Source organism: Opisthorchis viverrini, assembly GCF_000715545.1.
Source record: "Opisthorchis viverrini unplaced genomic scaffold opera_v5_116, whole genome shotgun sequence".
NCBI lineage: Eukaryota > Metazoa > Platyhelminthes > Trematoda > Opisthorchiida > Opisthorchiidae > Opisthorchis > Opisthorchis viverrini.
The window spans coordinates 861,129-879,101 of record NW_008751772.1 but is presented as its reverse complement, the minus strand read 5'-3'; the positions used below and the strand labels follow the sequence as shown (position 1 = coordinate 879,101).

Sequence of the window (17,973 nt, the reverse complement as noted above, 5' to 3'; positions counted from 1 at the left end):
TCACTCGATTGGCTGTTATGTGGTCCCGTTACGTTTGGAGCTGATTCTCCTAATATAAATGCCGAGACAGCCTAAAATGAGAAAGTGAGAGAACATTCGTCGTGTTTTCGTCACACTGGCTTGCAATCGCAATCAGATGAACAGCCAAGATTGAATTAACCAAAGATAGCATCTATTTTCTTGACAGAGTACGCTGTCCACGAGTCTGTCGAAACTCCTCGACAGCCTGCGGTAGTTTTCACCCTTCTTAGAGCTTACCAGGCATATGCTGTCCCTGAAGTCTCCGTAAAACCCTATGTTCTACTTGAACACCAAAGTGCATACAATTGGCGGACTACACTCGTTTGAAAATCAAGCGGAGACTGAATAAAGTCCTAGCTGTCGTTTGCATGCTCCATTTAGATGATTTTTGGCAGCATTATGCATTTAATTTTTCGCCTGGGCTCCTACAGGTCCGTGTCCTCGAACGATGTTTGAATTGATCACGTGATCGGTAATTATCTGTGCCCACATGTCCATATAACTCCACACAATCTGGTTAGTAGCAGGTTCCGGTACTTTAATCAATGTACTAGATGAGAGGAACAATGTTTCTCACATCTGGAGAACCGTTAGCAGCTCTAGTGATTCATGTCAGAACTGATTTCACTTAGGTGGTTGGGGTCCTGGGCGATAGGACAGAGTGGTCACAATCTTTACTCATGTTTCAGCTGGATGCAACGCTGCACAGTCAAACGCACTTCAAAACGTACGGCGGGCTGTCCACTACCTGTTAGTGACTTGTAGTCTTAAACGTAGTCTTAAACGTGAACCGACAGCAACTTCAGCTGACGCCCAACACGTTCGGAGCCTGTTGGGCCTTGTATCGTGTCACGTGATTGTTTTGTCATAATTCTAGATTACGAGATTTAGAAGCAGCAACTGCGTTCAACAGATTATCGATATTTTGTGAAATTTGACCGACTAGTCTCTGTTGGAAACCAGTACTGACCATATACGTTTGCACTGGATAGGCTAAATGACGGGAGGGGATTTCACCTCGATAAAATCATAAAAACGACGTCAGATCGGTCCTCGAAGCTAAGTTACCCTTTTATTATGAGTTTACACCACTCGTTCCGGCGAATTTACTGACCGGAAGGACCGTGGTTCGAACCCGACCTCTGCTGCGTCTCGACTTCCCCCCTGTCTAGGCTTGGGCAATCTAGCAGTTTGCGACCTACAGAGGGCAAGTTTTGAACGAAGGGCTGTGATAACTTATAAATAAATTTAGTAAATCATTCGGCTGTAATACCCTATCGGCACCTAGCCGCCATGCCACCCGAGGGAAGCACGAGGATTGGGATACTGCCAGGTTGCCCAAGACTAGACAGGGGGGAAGTCGAGAGGCAGAGGTTGGGTTCGAACCACGGTCCTTCCGGTCCGTAGGTCCACGCTCTAACCACTAAGCAATCTCGCCGCACCACGCTCTAGCACCAATGTACCACATCCCGTCTGATGAACTAGCGGCCTTGGATTGCTTTCGTACGTTTTTGTCATCATTGAATACGGTAGAACATCGGTCCGCAATAAATCGTTGTGGACATTCAGTTTCATAGGAACTCATACGATCAGCATTTGTGAACTAATCAATCAATGTGACTTGTGGGTTGACAGATATAGAAATGTGTACCAAAAAGTTAGCTGCGATCGCACACATTCAGTGAATGTGTGACGAACGTGATCACAGCCTTTTTCTTACGTTTTTGTCTATTAATAACCAGGAATGAACTCAAGAAAAAAGTATGCCATCTGTGAATGAAACGCACGCATTAGGTGAGTAGGTGGAACCTGGTGACACTAGACCTTCCAGAGGACAACTGGAAACTGTGATGTGATCAAAGCCTCCTCCTCAAAGTCAATCACGCAATCGCTCGACCAATCCGTCGATGCAGACACAGCGTTCTTGGAAAGTGGCATATTGTGCTAGCACAGTAGAGAATCGAGCGAGCAATTTGGAGCTTTCAGACCCGTTTACTTCGACGATTGTGCTGAATGATACAAGTTAGCGATTTGCTACGCATACTCTCCACCGGACTCCGGAATCCAGGCGTCGCCATCTCAGGCCCTCGTCCTAGATGACCACAGTCTCCTCATATCTTGGAATCTTGCCTCGCCCCGAATTCCCATAGCTCGGTTTGGATACACACAGCTGGATCTGACTGAGGGAAGTGTCAGGACACTTCCCTGAGCGGAAACATGGTCAATCGGAAACCAGGCGCGACATACTGTTAGTCGAGAGTGACTGAAGCACTTCACTTGTCCACTTCTGATCCACTTTGATCCAGGAGAGTCATATAAGAACGGTGACAGAACTATCAACTTCGTCGCATGGAATCAGATGGGGCTTCCAGAACGCCAAGTGACACTTGCCAACGCGGTATTCTGCTGGCCGTTGCGAACTTTGGCAAATCGACCTTTCCCCTGAAAAAAATCTGATTGAAGGTCAGCCATGGAAGAATGTCAGTCGTATCAAGAACGAGAGTCAGACTTTTCCTTAAGGAAACTACTCACAAGGTTGCTGAAAATTCGTCGACAGCCCACGACTGGTTTCGCCCTTCCACTTCGGGCTCATCAGGTAAGCACGCAGTCCCTGAGTTTCCGTCAACCTTATGTTCTATTTGAACCCAAACTGGACTGTTTTCGAGGAATACACTCATTTGCAAATCAATTCGGTTTTCACGAGAGACTCAATTGAATCTCTCGTTTATGATATTCTACAACTGAATGTGCTGCACACAGGCCGCCTCATGTTTCAGTTGGCACGATATTCGAGATATCGCAGTATACTTTCACGAAGGAAACTACTCCATCAGACCGTTGGAGTGTAATGGCGGTGTTTCGTACGGCATAACAACACACTGAACACTTGTGTGCCACTTTGGAAATCTGTTGGTTGTGGTAGCTGGCCAGCAGTTCGTATCAAACTCAGCCATCTGGAAAAACCTCCGATGCTTGTCTGGGTTATACCCGACAACTAAAAGGAAGCGGAACTTCAGATAAAATGGCACTGGTCCCCAGGGTTGTATCATGGGAGCGGCGCGACTTACGGATTCTTCAACATGAAATTTCAGGTTAAATATGACAGTACGTTCTGCAAATTTTGGCGATCTTACTGAGGTTTTCCATCTAATTTGGGTCGCTTGAAAAACCTAAAAAATCCGGGAGAGGATGGTACGTTCATTCATGTGCGTAAGCGCATCGTTTTCCCGCAGGCAACCCTCCTGCACACACACTATTCCGTTCTATTAAAGACGTGGAATCTATGGCGAATATACACTCATTTGCAAACTAATTCGGTTTTTCGAGAGACTCACCTGGACACCAGCTGAATATCTCGTTTAGGATGTTCTCAGGCAACTGAATGTGCTGCATCAGGCCGCCTTATGTTTCAGTCGCTACGATATTCGAGATATCGCAATAAATGAATATCTTGGTAATGTACTACTCACAAGGTTGCTGAAATCCATCGACAGCTCACGACCGGTTTCGCCCGTTTTGGGATTCATCAGCAGCACAGTTAGTTGCCTACTAACATCACAGACGAGAGGATCAGCTGGGTTCCAGGTGAGTCTCTCGAAAGTACCGAATTAGTTTGCAAATGAGTGTAGATTCGCTAATTTCGTGCAATTTAGTTTCAAGTAGAACATATGACTGACGGAAACCCGTGGACTGCGCCTACCTGATGAGCCCCAAAAAGGGCGAAACCGGTCGTGGGCTGTCGACGGATTTTCAGCAACCTTATGCGTAGTACATTGCAAAGATATACTCCACCGTTAATTTGTTTGAAAGAACCATCAATTTTCCGTCTACCAGCTTCCCTTGCTTACAGGTATCACCCTCGCGTTCAAGGATGTCTTGGTGACAATGTTTGGCTCATTTGCCTGTTGAAGTCGATGAAATAATTGTGAACAGCCATACTGAATTGCAAAAACCCAGTTGAAGTGATAAAATCCTTTTCTTGTCAAAGGAAAGAAAGTAGACCGGTTGTATTGATCGGACAGGCGGGCCAATCACATCTGAGATGAACATTTCATTCTCCACACTTGGTTCTATCGGATAAAATCAGTGGCTTTTCATTCTTGTTTCATCCTGTTTATCAAGCCTTGAGATATCGTTGCAGAATGACGATGTCGTCTCTCGGTCGGTTTTGTGTGTGTGTGTGTGTGTGTGTGTGTGTGTGTGTGTTGGGTCACTTGCTGTCTTCCAAAGAACTTGGCTTCAGGCATACTTCAGCCTGGATGGTGCTACCTACATGAATGAATGCCTGCTTCAGAGGAGAGATTATGCTGTTTAAAGGCATGCATTCAACAGAACCAGAGATCTTCAGATTTCGCGACCGTACACCTGCTTGGTCAGTCTTCCGCAAAACGGGTTTGTTTGGCCGAGAAACTATCATTACCGTTATTAACATCACCAAAAGCACTGAATACTGGCACTCAACTTCCATAGGATAACCAATGAATTAGTAAGCAATGCCTTAGAAGAAAGAAAAAGGATGGGGACTCACTAAAACAGTTTTATATTCCCATGGGAATTAAACAAGAACAAGAGACCTACGCCTTGAAGTTGCGACGAGTTAAACGCACCTTAGCATTATAACGAAGTAAGATACCGAAGTATTTTGTGAACTTCACTCAAAAGGGGCTTACCACACAAAGACAGATAAATGTTAGCTAGGTATTCCGACTAGGAGGTGAAAGTATGCCCTATTTTGAAATCGGTTACCTCCCGTGCAAGTAGGATCAGACTGACCACATCCAAGTATGTGGGAAGTTCTCAACGCATCCAGCTCGGTGACAGTCACCTCTATTTTACATTGTCAAGTTTCGGTCAGTCCAATCCGTGAGCTTTTGTTCATCTTGGTTCCAGAATTGGAAACTGCTTTCTTTGGTCGACGGTAGCGGGGCTTGTGTGGTACTTGTTCCGACCACCTCGAACTGGTGAGAGACATCAGAAACGAGCTATTCCAATACAGCACGCTTGCAGTCGATAGCCGCTTCACGCGAAGTCCGAAAACAAAGTGTAAGGAATACACTTTATACGTCTTTCAGCTGACTGCCCCTTCAAACACCGACCTTGAATAGTGACACTCACAGAGACAAGTGTGAACATATTCTTCTGTTCGGACGTGGTCATTACGATGCGTCGAACGCTCGTTGGTGGAGTCAGATGTGCGGAGATCGAACCCCGACACGGCCATTGGATATGCACCGCTGACGAGCTCTAATGAGAGTGAGACGCGAGTAAAGTGCTTCCCCCTCTCTGGTGTGCACTCACTAGAGTGATTGCACCAGGACAGAGTGACGACTGTTCATGTGAGTGTGTGTATTCTGAAGGGGGACGGGATGGCCAAAGTGGTTAGAGCGCGAATTTACCTACCGGAAGGTCCAAACTCTGCCTCTCGACTTCCCCTGTCTAGGCTTGTGCAACCTTCGGGTGGCATGACACAGTTAGGCACCGAAAGAGTGCTACAGCTGAACGATCGTGCATTCTAAAGGGCCCCGCAACTATCGACGTCTGTAACAAATATTTGTTTTAAATGGTCACTCAGTCAACATCTCTCGTGGAAATTGTGAAAAAAAGACGCCCCGGGGAAAAGTTCGAAAAGAGCCAAGCGCACGACATCTTAAAACGTATGCGTGGTTAAACTTTTGAGGATGAGGATGTGATCCTATTGGATATTCGGCTACCGCTTCATTCCTACTTTCCCACACACTACGAATCTGGACCATGTACGACGAATCTGTATCGAGCATCAGTCACGAAGATGGAGAAGATGATGGACGGAAGTTCCTAATCGTGATCATTTCCATCGGGACTTTCAAGATATCTTTGGTTTGGTTTATTGGCCAGCAGGTGAGTCAGTGTGGAATTGGACGACGGGAATGATGAGTAGTCAAAACATGAGGTAATGCACGATGAGAGGAATTTGAGAACTTCATTTTGGTTGATTCCTGAAGCTTGTGCATGAAGAGACTGAAGTGTGAATGCGAACTAAAACACTTTGGGCACCTTGACTGAACTTCTTGGGGAAAAAGTCAGATAACTGGTTAAGTATATCAAGAACCCAGTCATTTAACTCCTGGCGTTGACCGAAACTGGTCTTTAAAGCAGGTCAATGATTATTAGGGAATGAATCAAGCACAGTACAAACGTTTTTTCTATCAAACATCGGCGACCCAATAAAAAAACAAAGGGAACGAAAGGACTGATCAATCAATGAATCACTTTCCAGTAACCATGCTACGGCACATCATTTAACAATAGAAGTCGTGGAGAAACTCAAAATGACTTCCACCCAAAGGTAGTTGACAAGCCAGCAATTCGAAAGAGGCGAAGCGACCAACTCTGGTGAAACGCGACCATCAACACTGAAGTGCCTAGATTGCAACGTTACGAGCATGACGGGAGACTTTCCAGTCAAAACGTCCCGGTTCCCGCGAAAACTATTCCGTATGTCAAAGATGCAATCATCTTCGTTGTACACGGTGGAATGAATCAATACGGCAGGTCCTTTACCCTTGGTAACAAGTTTCTCGAGCGAGTTTCTCCAGCTCTTCCACATTTTCACTTTTTCCCGCTTTCCACCTCGTTTTTCTCCCTGTTTCGCGGTACTTTTTGCAAGATTATTCGTGGAGGTCCCTCGTTCAATGACTTCACCTGTTTCGTCCCAGTGGAAATAAATATTGGAAAGGTAGAGGAGGCGTTACCTTAATTCTCAAGGTAGACAGATAGCTGGACCTTCACGGTGAAGTCATATTCCAGTAATACTATGCTTTGTAAAATGGTTTATCACATCCCATGTACTCGGTATTCAAAGTTTTGAGAACCCCACACCAGCTAGCTTGTTTGAAACTTATTGCAAGATTGTGGAATGCAGGTAGCTCGCTTGCTCCGCTCGGTTGTTGGCCTGTTAGCCGAGTTTGGCAAGAATTAAGAACCTGCTAAGCCCCTCTCCTCAGTTGGTGCCATATTCTTCCAGAATGAACGAAAACGGTTGTTTGCGCCGAAACTGTTTTTGTTTCGAAGATTCAACTGAGAGTGCTCTTGATTTGACCTGAGTTGCTGCGCGCACGCAATCCACTTGTGTCATAAAAACAGCTTCTTACTAGTTTAAAGAGAATTCTGGTCAGAGTTTTGTGGGAAACGCGACTCGTTCCATACGGAACACCTGCATTCAACTTTTAATGCTAGATTAGCAAGGACAGGTCACCTGGAAGGAAAATACAATTGAGTAGTGTCTTGCGAAAGACGTGTCCCCACGTCTCGAAAAGTCCAATACGCGGAACCGTTGGGTGTTTTATGTGGATAACCCAGGAGTTATTCGGAACTAAACCGTATCTGGGAAGCCGTGACCGCTCCAGCGGGGAGTCGGAAGTTGGCGTGCACTGCCCAGAAAAATCTGCCAAGACGAGTTGCTTGATGCCCACCTTCCTTTCAGAAGTGTACATGGAAGTGTAGTCAGTTTGATAAAGGAAACTACTCACAAGGTTGCTGAAAACTCTTCGACAGCCCACGACCGGTTTCACCCTTCTTTGGGGCTCATCAGGTAGGCGCCCAGTCCCCGAGTTTCCGTCAACCTTATGTTCTTCTTGAACCCAACTGAAACACGAGGCAGTCTGTGTGCAGCACATTCAGTTGTCGCTCGTGAAAATGAATTGATTTGCAAATTATTGTATTTCTCGAAAACAGTCTAGTTTGGGTTCAAGTGGAACATAAGGTTGACAGAAACTCGGGGACTGCGCGCCTACCTGATGAGCCCCAAGAAGGGCGATACCGGTCGTGGGCTGTCGACGAATTTTCAGCAAACTTGTGAGTAGTTTCCTTCATGAAAATATACTGCGATATCTCGAATATCGTGCCAACTGAAACATGAGGCGGCCTGTGTGCAGCACTCTCAGTTGTAGAATATCATAGATGAAGGTAACAGTTCAGTCTCTCGTGAAAACCAAATTGAATAACAGACAAGTGTATTTCTCGAATATAGTCAGTTTGATTCATGTAAGGAGTTTAAGTAAACATGCATGTTGCCCTGCTGGAATCAAACGGAGGGGGGGGAAAGGCAGAAGTGGATTCAAACCTGCCGCTTAATTGGCCACAATCCGTGTGACCCAGGTCTCTTTAAATATCACTTATCCACGGTCGTCCTACCCAGGACATGTTCATTCTGTGCTCAGTCCTTTGTTGTCCTTTGAATTTATGTTTCCCACTGCAACACATTCAACACACGCATTCAGGTGTGACGGCATTCTTTACGGCATGTGCGTTGCCCTGTGACTTGTGCTCCGGCCCGCCTCATGTTTCAGTCACCACGATATTTGAGACATCGCGATACATGTACATTCTTAATGCACTACTCATGAAGTTGCTGAAAATCCGTCGACAGCCCACGACCGGTTTCGCCCTTCTTTGGGGCTCATCAGGTAGGCGCGCAGTCCCCGAGTTTCCGTCAATCTTATGTTCTACTTGAAACCAAATTACACGAAATCAGGGAAATACGCTCATTTGCACACTAATTTGGTTTTGCGAGAGACTCACTTGGAACCCAGCTGAATCTCTCGTTTGTGATGATTCCGGGGAATTCGCTTACCTGATAAGTCCCAAGAACAGCGAAACCGGTCGTGGGCTCCCGACAAATTTTCAGCAACCTCATGAGTAGTGCATTACTAATATACATGTTTATTAATCGTTTACTTGTATCCCTCTCATAATCTGACGGTCCCCATGGATCTTCACCGTCCTCGGCTTTCTGCATGTTCCGGAGGCCGCCACGTAAACTCAAAAGTGTCTTTTACAGCCCTCTAAATCATCATCATTCTCCATTACAGGGCGTTCATGTGGGGTCACATTTGGTCCAGCAAAAACTGTACGCGATCTTGTCAGACGGAGCATTGACCAGCCAATCCGGAAAATGATATGGGTCAAACAAACAGACTAGACTTGCCTTAGAAACGGACCCTTGATTCCCAATTTCCCATCAGTTGTTTGTCGCAGTTCTGTTTTCTGTGCCCAGTATCCCAATTACACATCGCCCCCACTGATCCTCGCCCTAACTTCGGGTCTGAGTGAGGTCAACCGGCACAACGAATCTTCGGCTCTATGGAACACATCAGACTACTCCGGATTATACGCATATACTACTGTATTTTTGCTGGAGTCTAACTCCTTGGTATACTACTTACTCGCCGTAGTTAAGAGTAAGTGAGGCAACGGAACAAACCCAACCTCAAATCCTTTTTGAGGGAAAAGGTGAGTGGTTCTTCCCAGTGGCAGGATGTGTTGCATTCGTCAGTTCAGATGATTCTCTGATCCTTCGGTTAGTTCAGCTAAATTCGTTGATATATTAGACGTGAAATCAGTGTGCTTGATTTTGGGAAGTCTGGAGTCATGTCATCTGCAAGTGTGTGCGATATTCAACTGCTATGGATGTGTTCGATAAAACTCATTGATTAAGGTACATTACTTTGGCTTAGGTCGCTTGTTCTCGGTCTTCGGTTGGACCTAGAGGCATTTCGTTCGACGGCTTGTGTACCGGGTGACCAGAGTTTCGTGTTTAGTGGATTTACGCATATCACTGATCAATATCATAAGCACGAAGAATATTGGTTGGACGTAGTAACGTGGTTGAAGACATACAACTAACAGTTTGTACGCAGTTGACTTTAAAATGGCAACCCCGTAGTGATTGGTCAAGACATTGACAAGGAGTCCTTTCGCTTGAACCATCTGCTTCTGGAGATATTTCCCTTGTATGGTCTTCCAGACGGCACGCACGCGGCTACCGAACTTCCGACCTTGGCACGTACACCATTCCCGAGCCTTCGACCTTGGCACGTACACCAATCCCGAACTCCCGACCTTGGCACGCACTGTGCGGTCACGTTTGGCTCGTAGTTGCTCTGAGCAGTACAGCTGCCTCCCCACACTCCTCCTTCCCTGGAATAAATATCACGCCATATATTGTCAGTTCATGACATCATTTAAGTGCATCGCCCATGCACCAAACTTTTGTCTAGAAGTGATCACATGTATTTTAAAGCAGAGTTTAACTGACCATGCGAGAAGTAACACAGGAATATCGCTACCGTGTCGTGTGGTAAACCAGAGCTGAACAAAAGCTCCACGGACGTGACCAATGGTAGAATAGAAGTCAGGTAGTCAAGCGGTATTAGGAACAAAATTTCCCAAGTGAAAATGAATCAAGAAGTTATCGCTAAATGTCTCGAACTTGGAGGGGTCTCCCGAGGTGACACAATACGAGTTACTTTGGATCGATATTCCACTGAGCTAGTACGAATTAACGATTACTAATCTTCGCTTGGTCCCTTGTGTTTTGTTGTCTTAATATTTCCCATGAAAGTATGCATTAATTTTAGCGATCGGTAGCGCGTGAGAGAATGGTAAAATCCTCTTTTGTACTATTTTCTGAGTTAGCTTTCGCGCACGATCAGCTAGGGACGGCATTTGGTGGGTCTCTTGATTCTGTGTAGAATACACCAGTATCTTCAAAGTCACTTTTTCTCTTAAAGAGCATAGACACCTCGTCAAATAAAGTACCTAAAAACCCGATGTGATTGTACCTTGGCTTGCGTCCTTTCTGTTTCCACAAGCAAAAGCTAACGCTCTACTTACATCAAGTTGATTCACCACTTACATGGAACTCTTTGAACACACCATAAGATACACAGCTTCTCCAAATGCTTCAACAATTCAGTCTGTTTATCAGTATATCGATCATTGCTGGAACACTAGCCGATATCTTCGACGTCTGCCACGCCTTTTCTGGAGGTTGACCAGCATTCTGCATCGCTTTTCGATTCAGGGTCTGCTTTTCTATTGATTTGAAGTACATAGACACACATCTCATCGGTTCCTGTCGAATCTCGTCTCCGGCAAACCGCCTATCCTCATGGTACTCCATCAAAAGCTTCCATGCTGTGCAGTGTGCGGTGAGTTTAACAACAATGAGATGACCAAATGAAGAGGACGTGGCAGTCATGCAGTCCCAGATTCATTGTACTTCCACTTACAGTGGACTTATGTGTCATCTCGAGTGGTGGTAAAACCAGGTGGCAACTAGGCTGTCCAACTCAGAGAACAACCCCCCCCCCAAACATAATCGCTCTTGTAATATACTACTCATAAGGCTGCTGAAAACTATTCGACACCCCACGACCGGTTTTACCTTTCTTGAGGCCCATCAGGTAGGCGCGCAGTCCCCAAGTTCCCGCCAAATTTATGTTCTACTTGAACCCAAAATGGACTGATTGTGATAAATACACTCATTTGCGAATCAATTTGGTTTTCATGGAAGACTCAAATGAATCTCTCGTTTATGACATTCTACAACTAAATGTGCTGCACCAAGCCGACTCATGTTTCAGTTGGCACGATATTCGAGAGGTCACAGTATCAATTCACAAAGGAAACTGTTCACAAGGTTGCTGAAAACTCTTCGACGGCCCACGACGGGTTTCACCCTTCTTGGGACTCAGCAGGTAGGCGCGTTGCCCGAGTTTCCGTCAGCATTAGGTTCTGCTTCAACGCGAATATCGTTCCCACGGAAACATGAGGCGGTCTGATGCAACACATTCAGTGGCCTGGAAACATCATAAACGAGAGATTCAGCATGAGTTCCAGGTGAGTTGCCCGCAAATAAAAATTTGTTTGCAACTGAGTGTATTTAGCTAGCTTTCTCTTATCCTGTTGTGATAGTTCTGGTCTACCCACATGCAACTTCCAATGAGGACAAAACGGGGGCCTTTTGCTTGTCTGTGGACAAGAGAGAAACGGTCGAAACGCGAACGGCGAGCCTAGACTCCCTCGCCCCGTTATTGGCGCGATTATTCTACACTAAAAGGGAAGCACCATGTTGGAGCGTTGCTGTTGAGGGATAACCGCACCTCTATCCGCGCCGACGAGGACCCCTGTGGATGATTAGCCGACATGAGAGGCGAGATGGCTCAAGTGGTTGGAGCGCGAATTTACTGACCGGAAGGCCCGTGGTTTTGGCCCAACCCCCGCCTCTCGACTTCCCCTGTCTAGGCGTGGGCAACCTGGCAGTATCTCAGCCCTCGTGCTTCCTTCGGGTGGCATGGCAGCTAGCCGCCGAAAGGGTGCTACAGCTGAGCAATTATTTATTATTTATTTTTATCATTACTCATATGAATTCCTGAGTTGCTGATACACTGAACCGATTGTTGTTGCAAACGGCCGCCTATCTTTTGTGTGCGCTCAACGCACTTGAAATTCGCATCAGGACTGTCCATCAAGGTTTCACTTTAGTTCCACTTTATCTGAACTCTGTTTGTTGTTATCCTCACATGTATCGACGTACACCTGCTGCCCCGCACACCTCAATGCCGGTCTCTTAAAATGAGGTGTGATACGACTGACGATCATGCGTCAAAAGGTCACGTGGTGGTCATGTGATCCTTGTGCGGTTCCTCTCTTTGTTTCGCCATATTACTATATCCACTTTTGTTCAGAGGCTGAGTCCATTCATTCTCCAGAGTGACGTTTTCCAGGGAGAGTGCCCCCATACAAAACCCCCCCATGCAAACCTTTTACTGTTGATGGAAAAACATTTCTGCTAGAAAAACGCAGTCTGTTTTCAGTCGAAGGTAAAAGGATCACTTCCAGCAAAGTCATTTGGCCCGACTGCAGTTTGTCGATCAGACAAATACATTCTGAGTCATCCTTTGGCCGAACAAACGAATGCTATGGCGCACGAGTAGCCTCGAAGTAAGGTGTAACTATCCTCGGCTTTGAGGTTTCTGATCCAACGCCTTCCCTTGTCTATTTGACGTCCTGTCTGCGGTCTTGATTCTCTATGGTGAGAAACTCTTCACGAGTTTCAATTCCGGAGCTAACCATTTTCGTTTGCTCGGAAGATCCAGAAAGACCAATTTCTCAGCACTCCTTGGTAAAGTTCCCGTTTCTGACGGAGAGGCGAGTGCACGCCGAATGGAGGATGAGCGGATCCGCGTCCTGTCTAGAAGCAACCCGAATGCACTTGTGATCGGCCGCTGCTGTCAACTTTTCAAACTGCTAGCCGGAAAGTCGTGCGTTCGAGACTTCCTACTGAGGTTACATGAAGTGCGCACTTGCGATGATTCCCTACACAGCCGCCCAAATTCTCCCTCGACGCGTTGTTTTCGACCACTTCCATGGATTTTCTCATCCAGGAATCAGAGCAACCAGGAAGTTGATTAGTGCACGCTTCGTATGGCACTTCATGAATAAGGACCTGACATCCTGGGCCAAACAGTGCATCGCCTGTCAACGCACTAAAGTAACTCGGCATACGAACTCACCTATTGGTTCATTTGCCGTTCCTGATGCTCGGTTCACACACGTCCATCTCGATATTGTTGGTCCTCTTTCCCCATCAAGCGGTTTCACTCATATCCTTACCATGATTGATCGTTTTACCCGTTGGCCAGTAGCTGTACCCATTTCGGATACTTCAGCTGAAACAGTTGCTTTTTCATTTTTGCAACACTGGGTTAGTAATTTTGGTATACCTTCCACCGTTACTACGGATCGCGGCTCACAATTTCAGTGTAATCTCTTCCGTGAGTTTTCTACACTATTCGGTTTCCATCACATATCGACTACCGCGTATCATCCCTGTTCCAACGGTCTGGTTGAGCGTTTCCATCGCTACCTCAAAGCTGCATTGACTGCCCAAATGAACCCATCTTCATGGTCCTCTTCTTTACCCCTCATTTTGCTTGCTATTCGCTCCACTATTAAGGAGGATCTTCACTGTTCCCCAGCCGAACTAGTATACGGTACAACTCTACGTCTACCCGGTGAACTAGTTTCCCCTTCTGGCGCACAGCCCGAATCGCCCGTTACATTCGTCTCCCGTCTGAAACAACGCATGTCTGAACTTCGTGCGACACCGACCAGACGATCAACGCGAACAGAACACATCTCAGCCGATCTCTCTTCTACATCTTTTGTGTTTGTCCGACATGACGCAACGAGGAAACCCCTCCAACCCTGTTATGATGGCCCCTTCAAGGTTATCGAACGTCACTTCAAATACTTTGTTTTAGAGAGAAGCGGAAAGCGTGATACCGTCTCCATTGATCGTCTGAAACCTGCCTACACTGAAGCACCCACGACCACATCCAGCAATCCTGCTATCCCAACAACACCCACACCTACCCAAGATATCCCACCCACCAACCTCACTCCTTCCACTAGTCGTTCCGGACGACGCGTCCGTTTCCCTTAGCACTTAGCTGATTACGAAACTTGAAGTGAGCAACTTTTTGATTCGTTACTTTATCCATTCGAACATTTTCCCCTTTAGCGGTCAACGCTCTAGTGGGGGAGTAGTGTGGTGTTTTGTACCTTTATTTTGCTTTCATTATAACACTACGTATTTCGTCAACTGCATAATCGTTTTCTGTTTGAATACGAAAAACTACAAAAACGCGCACTTGTACAAAAAATTCACGCAATACAAGCGTGGTTACGTGCTCCGACTCTCTCTTCTGATTTCGCTCGCGCTTGGAGAGGTCATTCGCGAGTCTCATTCGCTAACTCTGATATCAAAACATTTCAGACATTTTTGGAATCTATTATAAGTGGGAACTGTTCAGAAGAAGACCCCTAGACCACCATACTTGGATTATCGTTTATTCGCTGACCTGGGCCAACGACGAACTATTTTAAAGAGAACAATTGTTAGTGAGTCTGTTCCATCTGACCTCTTTATTATTGTATACCCAATCTAGCGTTATTATTTTTATTTCTTTGCCACACACTCCTGGTGAAGTAACTTATTGGGTAGCCAGAACACTACACACGAAAGATCCAAAAAGAATCAGTTTCTCGGCCCACTCTAGTAAAGTTCCCGTTTCTAGTGAGTCTACGCCGAATGGATGATGAGTGGATCCGTATCCTGTCTAGATGCGACCAGAGCACACTGCTGATCGACCGCTGCTGTCAACCTTTCAAACTGCTAGCCGGAACGTCGTGGGCTCGAAACTTCTTACTGAGGTTACGTGAAGTGCTCACCTGTGATGATTCCTCACGAAAAAAACACCTGCACAGACCCCAAAATTATCCCTCGAGAACCGTTTTGTATGACCAACTCATCGAGTGGCCCTTTCAAAGTGGGTACCCAGATTGCACCGCGATGAACGAAACCCCTCTACCTGATGGTCTGATTGAGACCTCACCACCTGTTATAACTGTTTAACCATTTCACTTTCTACGGAAGACTTACAAGTCGAAAATATCAAAGGTGATGACAGTGAGAATGAAAAAATACAGAGAAAAAAACAAAGAAAGAGGGATACACTCGTTAGAAAATCAATTTGGTTTTCACGACAGACCCAACTGGAAAACCAAATTGGTTTGCGAATGAGTGTATTTCTCGAAAACAGTCCAATTTAGGTTCAAGTGGAAGATAAGGTTGACGGAAACTCGGGGACTGCGCGCCTACCTGATGCGCCCCCAGAAGGGCAAAATCGCTTGTGGGCTGTTGAAGAGTTTTCAGAGACCTTGTGAGTAGTTTCCTTTATGAAAGAGGAAAATATGGTCAAACGGATTCATTTGTAATTAATGTTGCTGTTGACTCAACTGGAACCCAGCTGAGTCTCCCTCGTTTGTGATGTTTCCAGGCAACTGCTGAATGTGCTGCACCAGGCCGCCTCATGTTTCAGTTGCTACGGTATTCTAGACATCGCGAGACATGTACATTCCTAATGCACTACTCATAAGGTTGCTGAAAATCCGTCGACAGCCCACGACCAGTTTCGCTCTTCTTGGGGTTCATCAGGTAGGTGAAGACCCCGAGTTCCCGTCAACCTTATGTTCCACTTGAAACCAAGTTGCACGAAACTAGCGAGTATACACTCATTTGCAAACTAATTTGGACCGAAACATGGGGCGGCCTGAGAACATCACAAGCGTGAGATTCAGCTGGGTTCCAGGTGAGTCTTTCGAACAACCAAATTAGTTTGCAAATGAGTGTATATTCGATAAATTTCCCGTTCATCTTCCTGGAGCAGTGAATCGTATGTTGCAGTTGGCTGCGCGTCCAAATGACGCATCAAGCTGATTTGTCTTCCTCGCTGTGCGTTCATTCAGATTGCTGGACACCGAAATACGCTTCTCAATGAAACAAAGCAGATGTTCAAATGAGGTATTTTACGTCGCGATGACTATGTTGTCAGCCATCGCCCCACAGATCCCTAGCGTGTAGCCCACACCATACTCGGGACCAAGCTGCCCCAAATGTCACCTACATTCTCATGAAGCAGTATTTAGTTATCGTTTGTTTTCGTTTATTTTTGAAGAGCATGGTCACAGACATAAAAAATAAATGCAGGCGATGAAAGTGGAAGGACTACAAGAGAATTGTAGATAAAACGAGGGAAGCGTCCCATTCGAAGTCGGGGCACCAACAGTTCCAGTCAGACAAGATGAATCTCAACCTGTGTAAGATTGTCTGGTATGGAAACACGCGTATAAAGGCCAACAATCGACAAAAGGACAAACAAAGCGTGGTAAGCGTTAGCACAGTGAAGACTCCCACATCAGGCACAAAGTACCCGTGTGAGAGTCAATAACAAGAATGCACACTCAACGTCATCAATACTCGTGAACCGTTGGGTATGTAGCAAGTTTCTGATAGTCGTGTGGATTATATACCGTGATGTTGTGAATCTCGAAGGCATAATCCTCTTGGGCTCACTTTTTCATTCATCATCTAGCAAAATTACACAGTTCCAGGCAGCGGTTTCAGCCACTCCATTGAAATGATGTAGTAGGGATCATGGACACTAACTATCATCACCTAAACGACTGATGACGCTGATTTCAGACTGTCAAATGTCCTTGTGAATTCAGGAAGTAAACCATCAATAAACTTATCATTATCCTGGATAATGACAACGACATAGGTAGGTTTCGGATCCATCCCTTTGAATGAATCGTACACAAAAAGTCTTCCTAAGAAAAGTTTGTATTTCCGGATGACCTCTCCCTAAGCGGACAAGGTTTTTGCTTTATCCTACATAGTTCCGCCTTCAGGTCGTCTACGATGAAGTTCAACTTCTTTCTCAGACAGCTTCTCGTTCGTCAAATCGACTTCTATCTCTGTCTCACCTGGCAATGAGCTAGGTTAACTTTTACATTGGAATCGCTACCACCTCTTAACCTATCTCTGAGTCTAATCACTGATTACGCTTAGGAGACGCAATTGCACTGCAGTCGAATTCGACACCATTGCTGTCACCAGTTCCGGCCGCGCCATGATAAAAATGACATTCAGGTAATGGTGCATCGGAGACAGGTTCTGTGGAAATGATCAAGGCCACCTACAATTAAGCGGTTTTACTGGAAGGTTCCTCGGATTAATACGGATAAATATGTTCTTGGCTCATAGACAACCGTTGGGTTTTATTTTCTACCGATCCATAGGGATCGAGCTGCAAGCTTCCTGTCAAAACCAGTCTACGCAGTGAAACAGAGAATCGCCGTACAGCTGTTCATCCTTAGTGAGAAGCATCAGCAGATCGCAAATCTCCAAGGCAATGGAAAACCAGCCGACTCATGGACAGTAGCAGTAATAGTATGAATAACTCGCACTAAGAATGTGAGCATAGCGCTGCTCATTATTCAGTCCACATCAGCTGGTCCCGTATTGACCGGCCACTATCGGTGTAAATTCTTCCTCATTCTGAGCTACTTATAGTTTATTGGTAGTTTGAAATTTTAAAATCTTCAAGACTAAGTAGGAGCCAATCACACTACAGTTCGGCTGGTGGTGGCCGGACGGTCAGGTATTCAACTACCAATAGGTGAACGTTTGCCAAATCAAATCGTCATGGATATCCGTGAGATGCTGATGATTCCCAACAGGGATGAAACAGCTGTTTGTGAGATTTGGTCGGCATTGAGATC

The 17,973-nt window shown here is 45.8% G+C and overlaps 1 protein-coding gene across 1 annotated transcript; it reads right to left on the bottom strand.

The window, feature by feature from the left end:
* Positions 1-10,744: 10,744 nt before the first annotated feature.
* T265_05890 (hypothetical protein) lies at positions 10,745-11,041 on the bottom strand (the record flags this gene model as incomplete). Its single annotated transcript, XM_009171019.1, has 1 exon — positions 10,745-11,041. The coding sequence occupies one exon, from the start codon at positions 11,039-11,041 to the stop codon at positions 10,745-10,747; it is 297 nt and encodes a 98-aa protein (XP_009169283.1).
* Between the last annotated feature and the right edge of the window lie 6,932 nt (positions 11,042-17,973).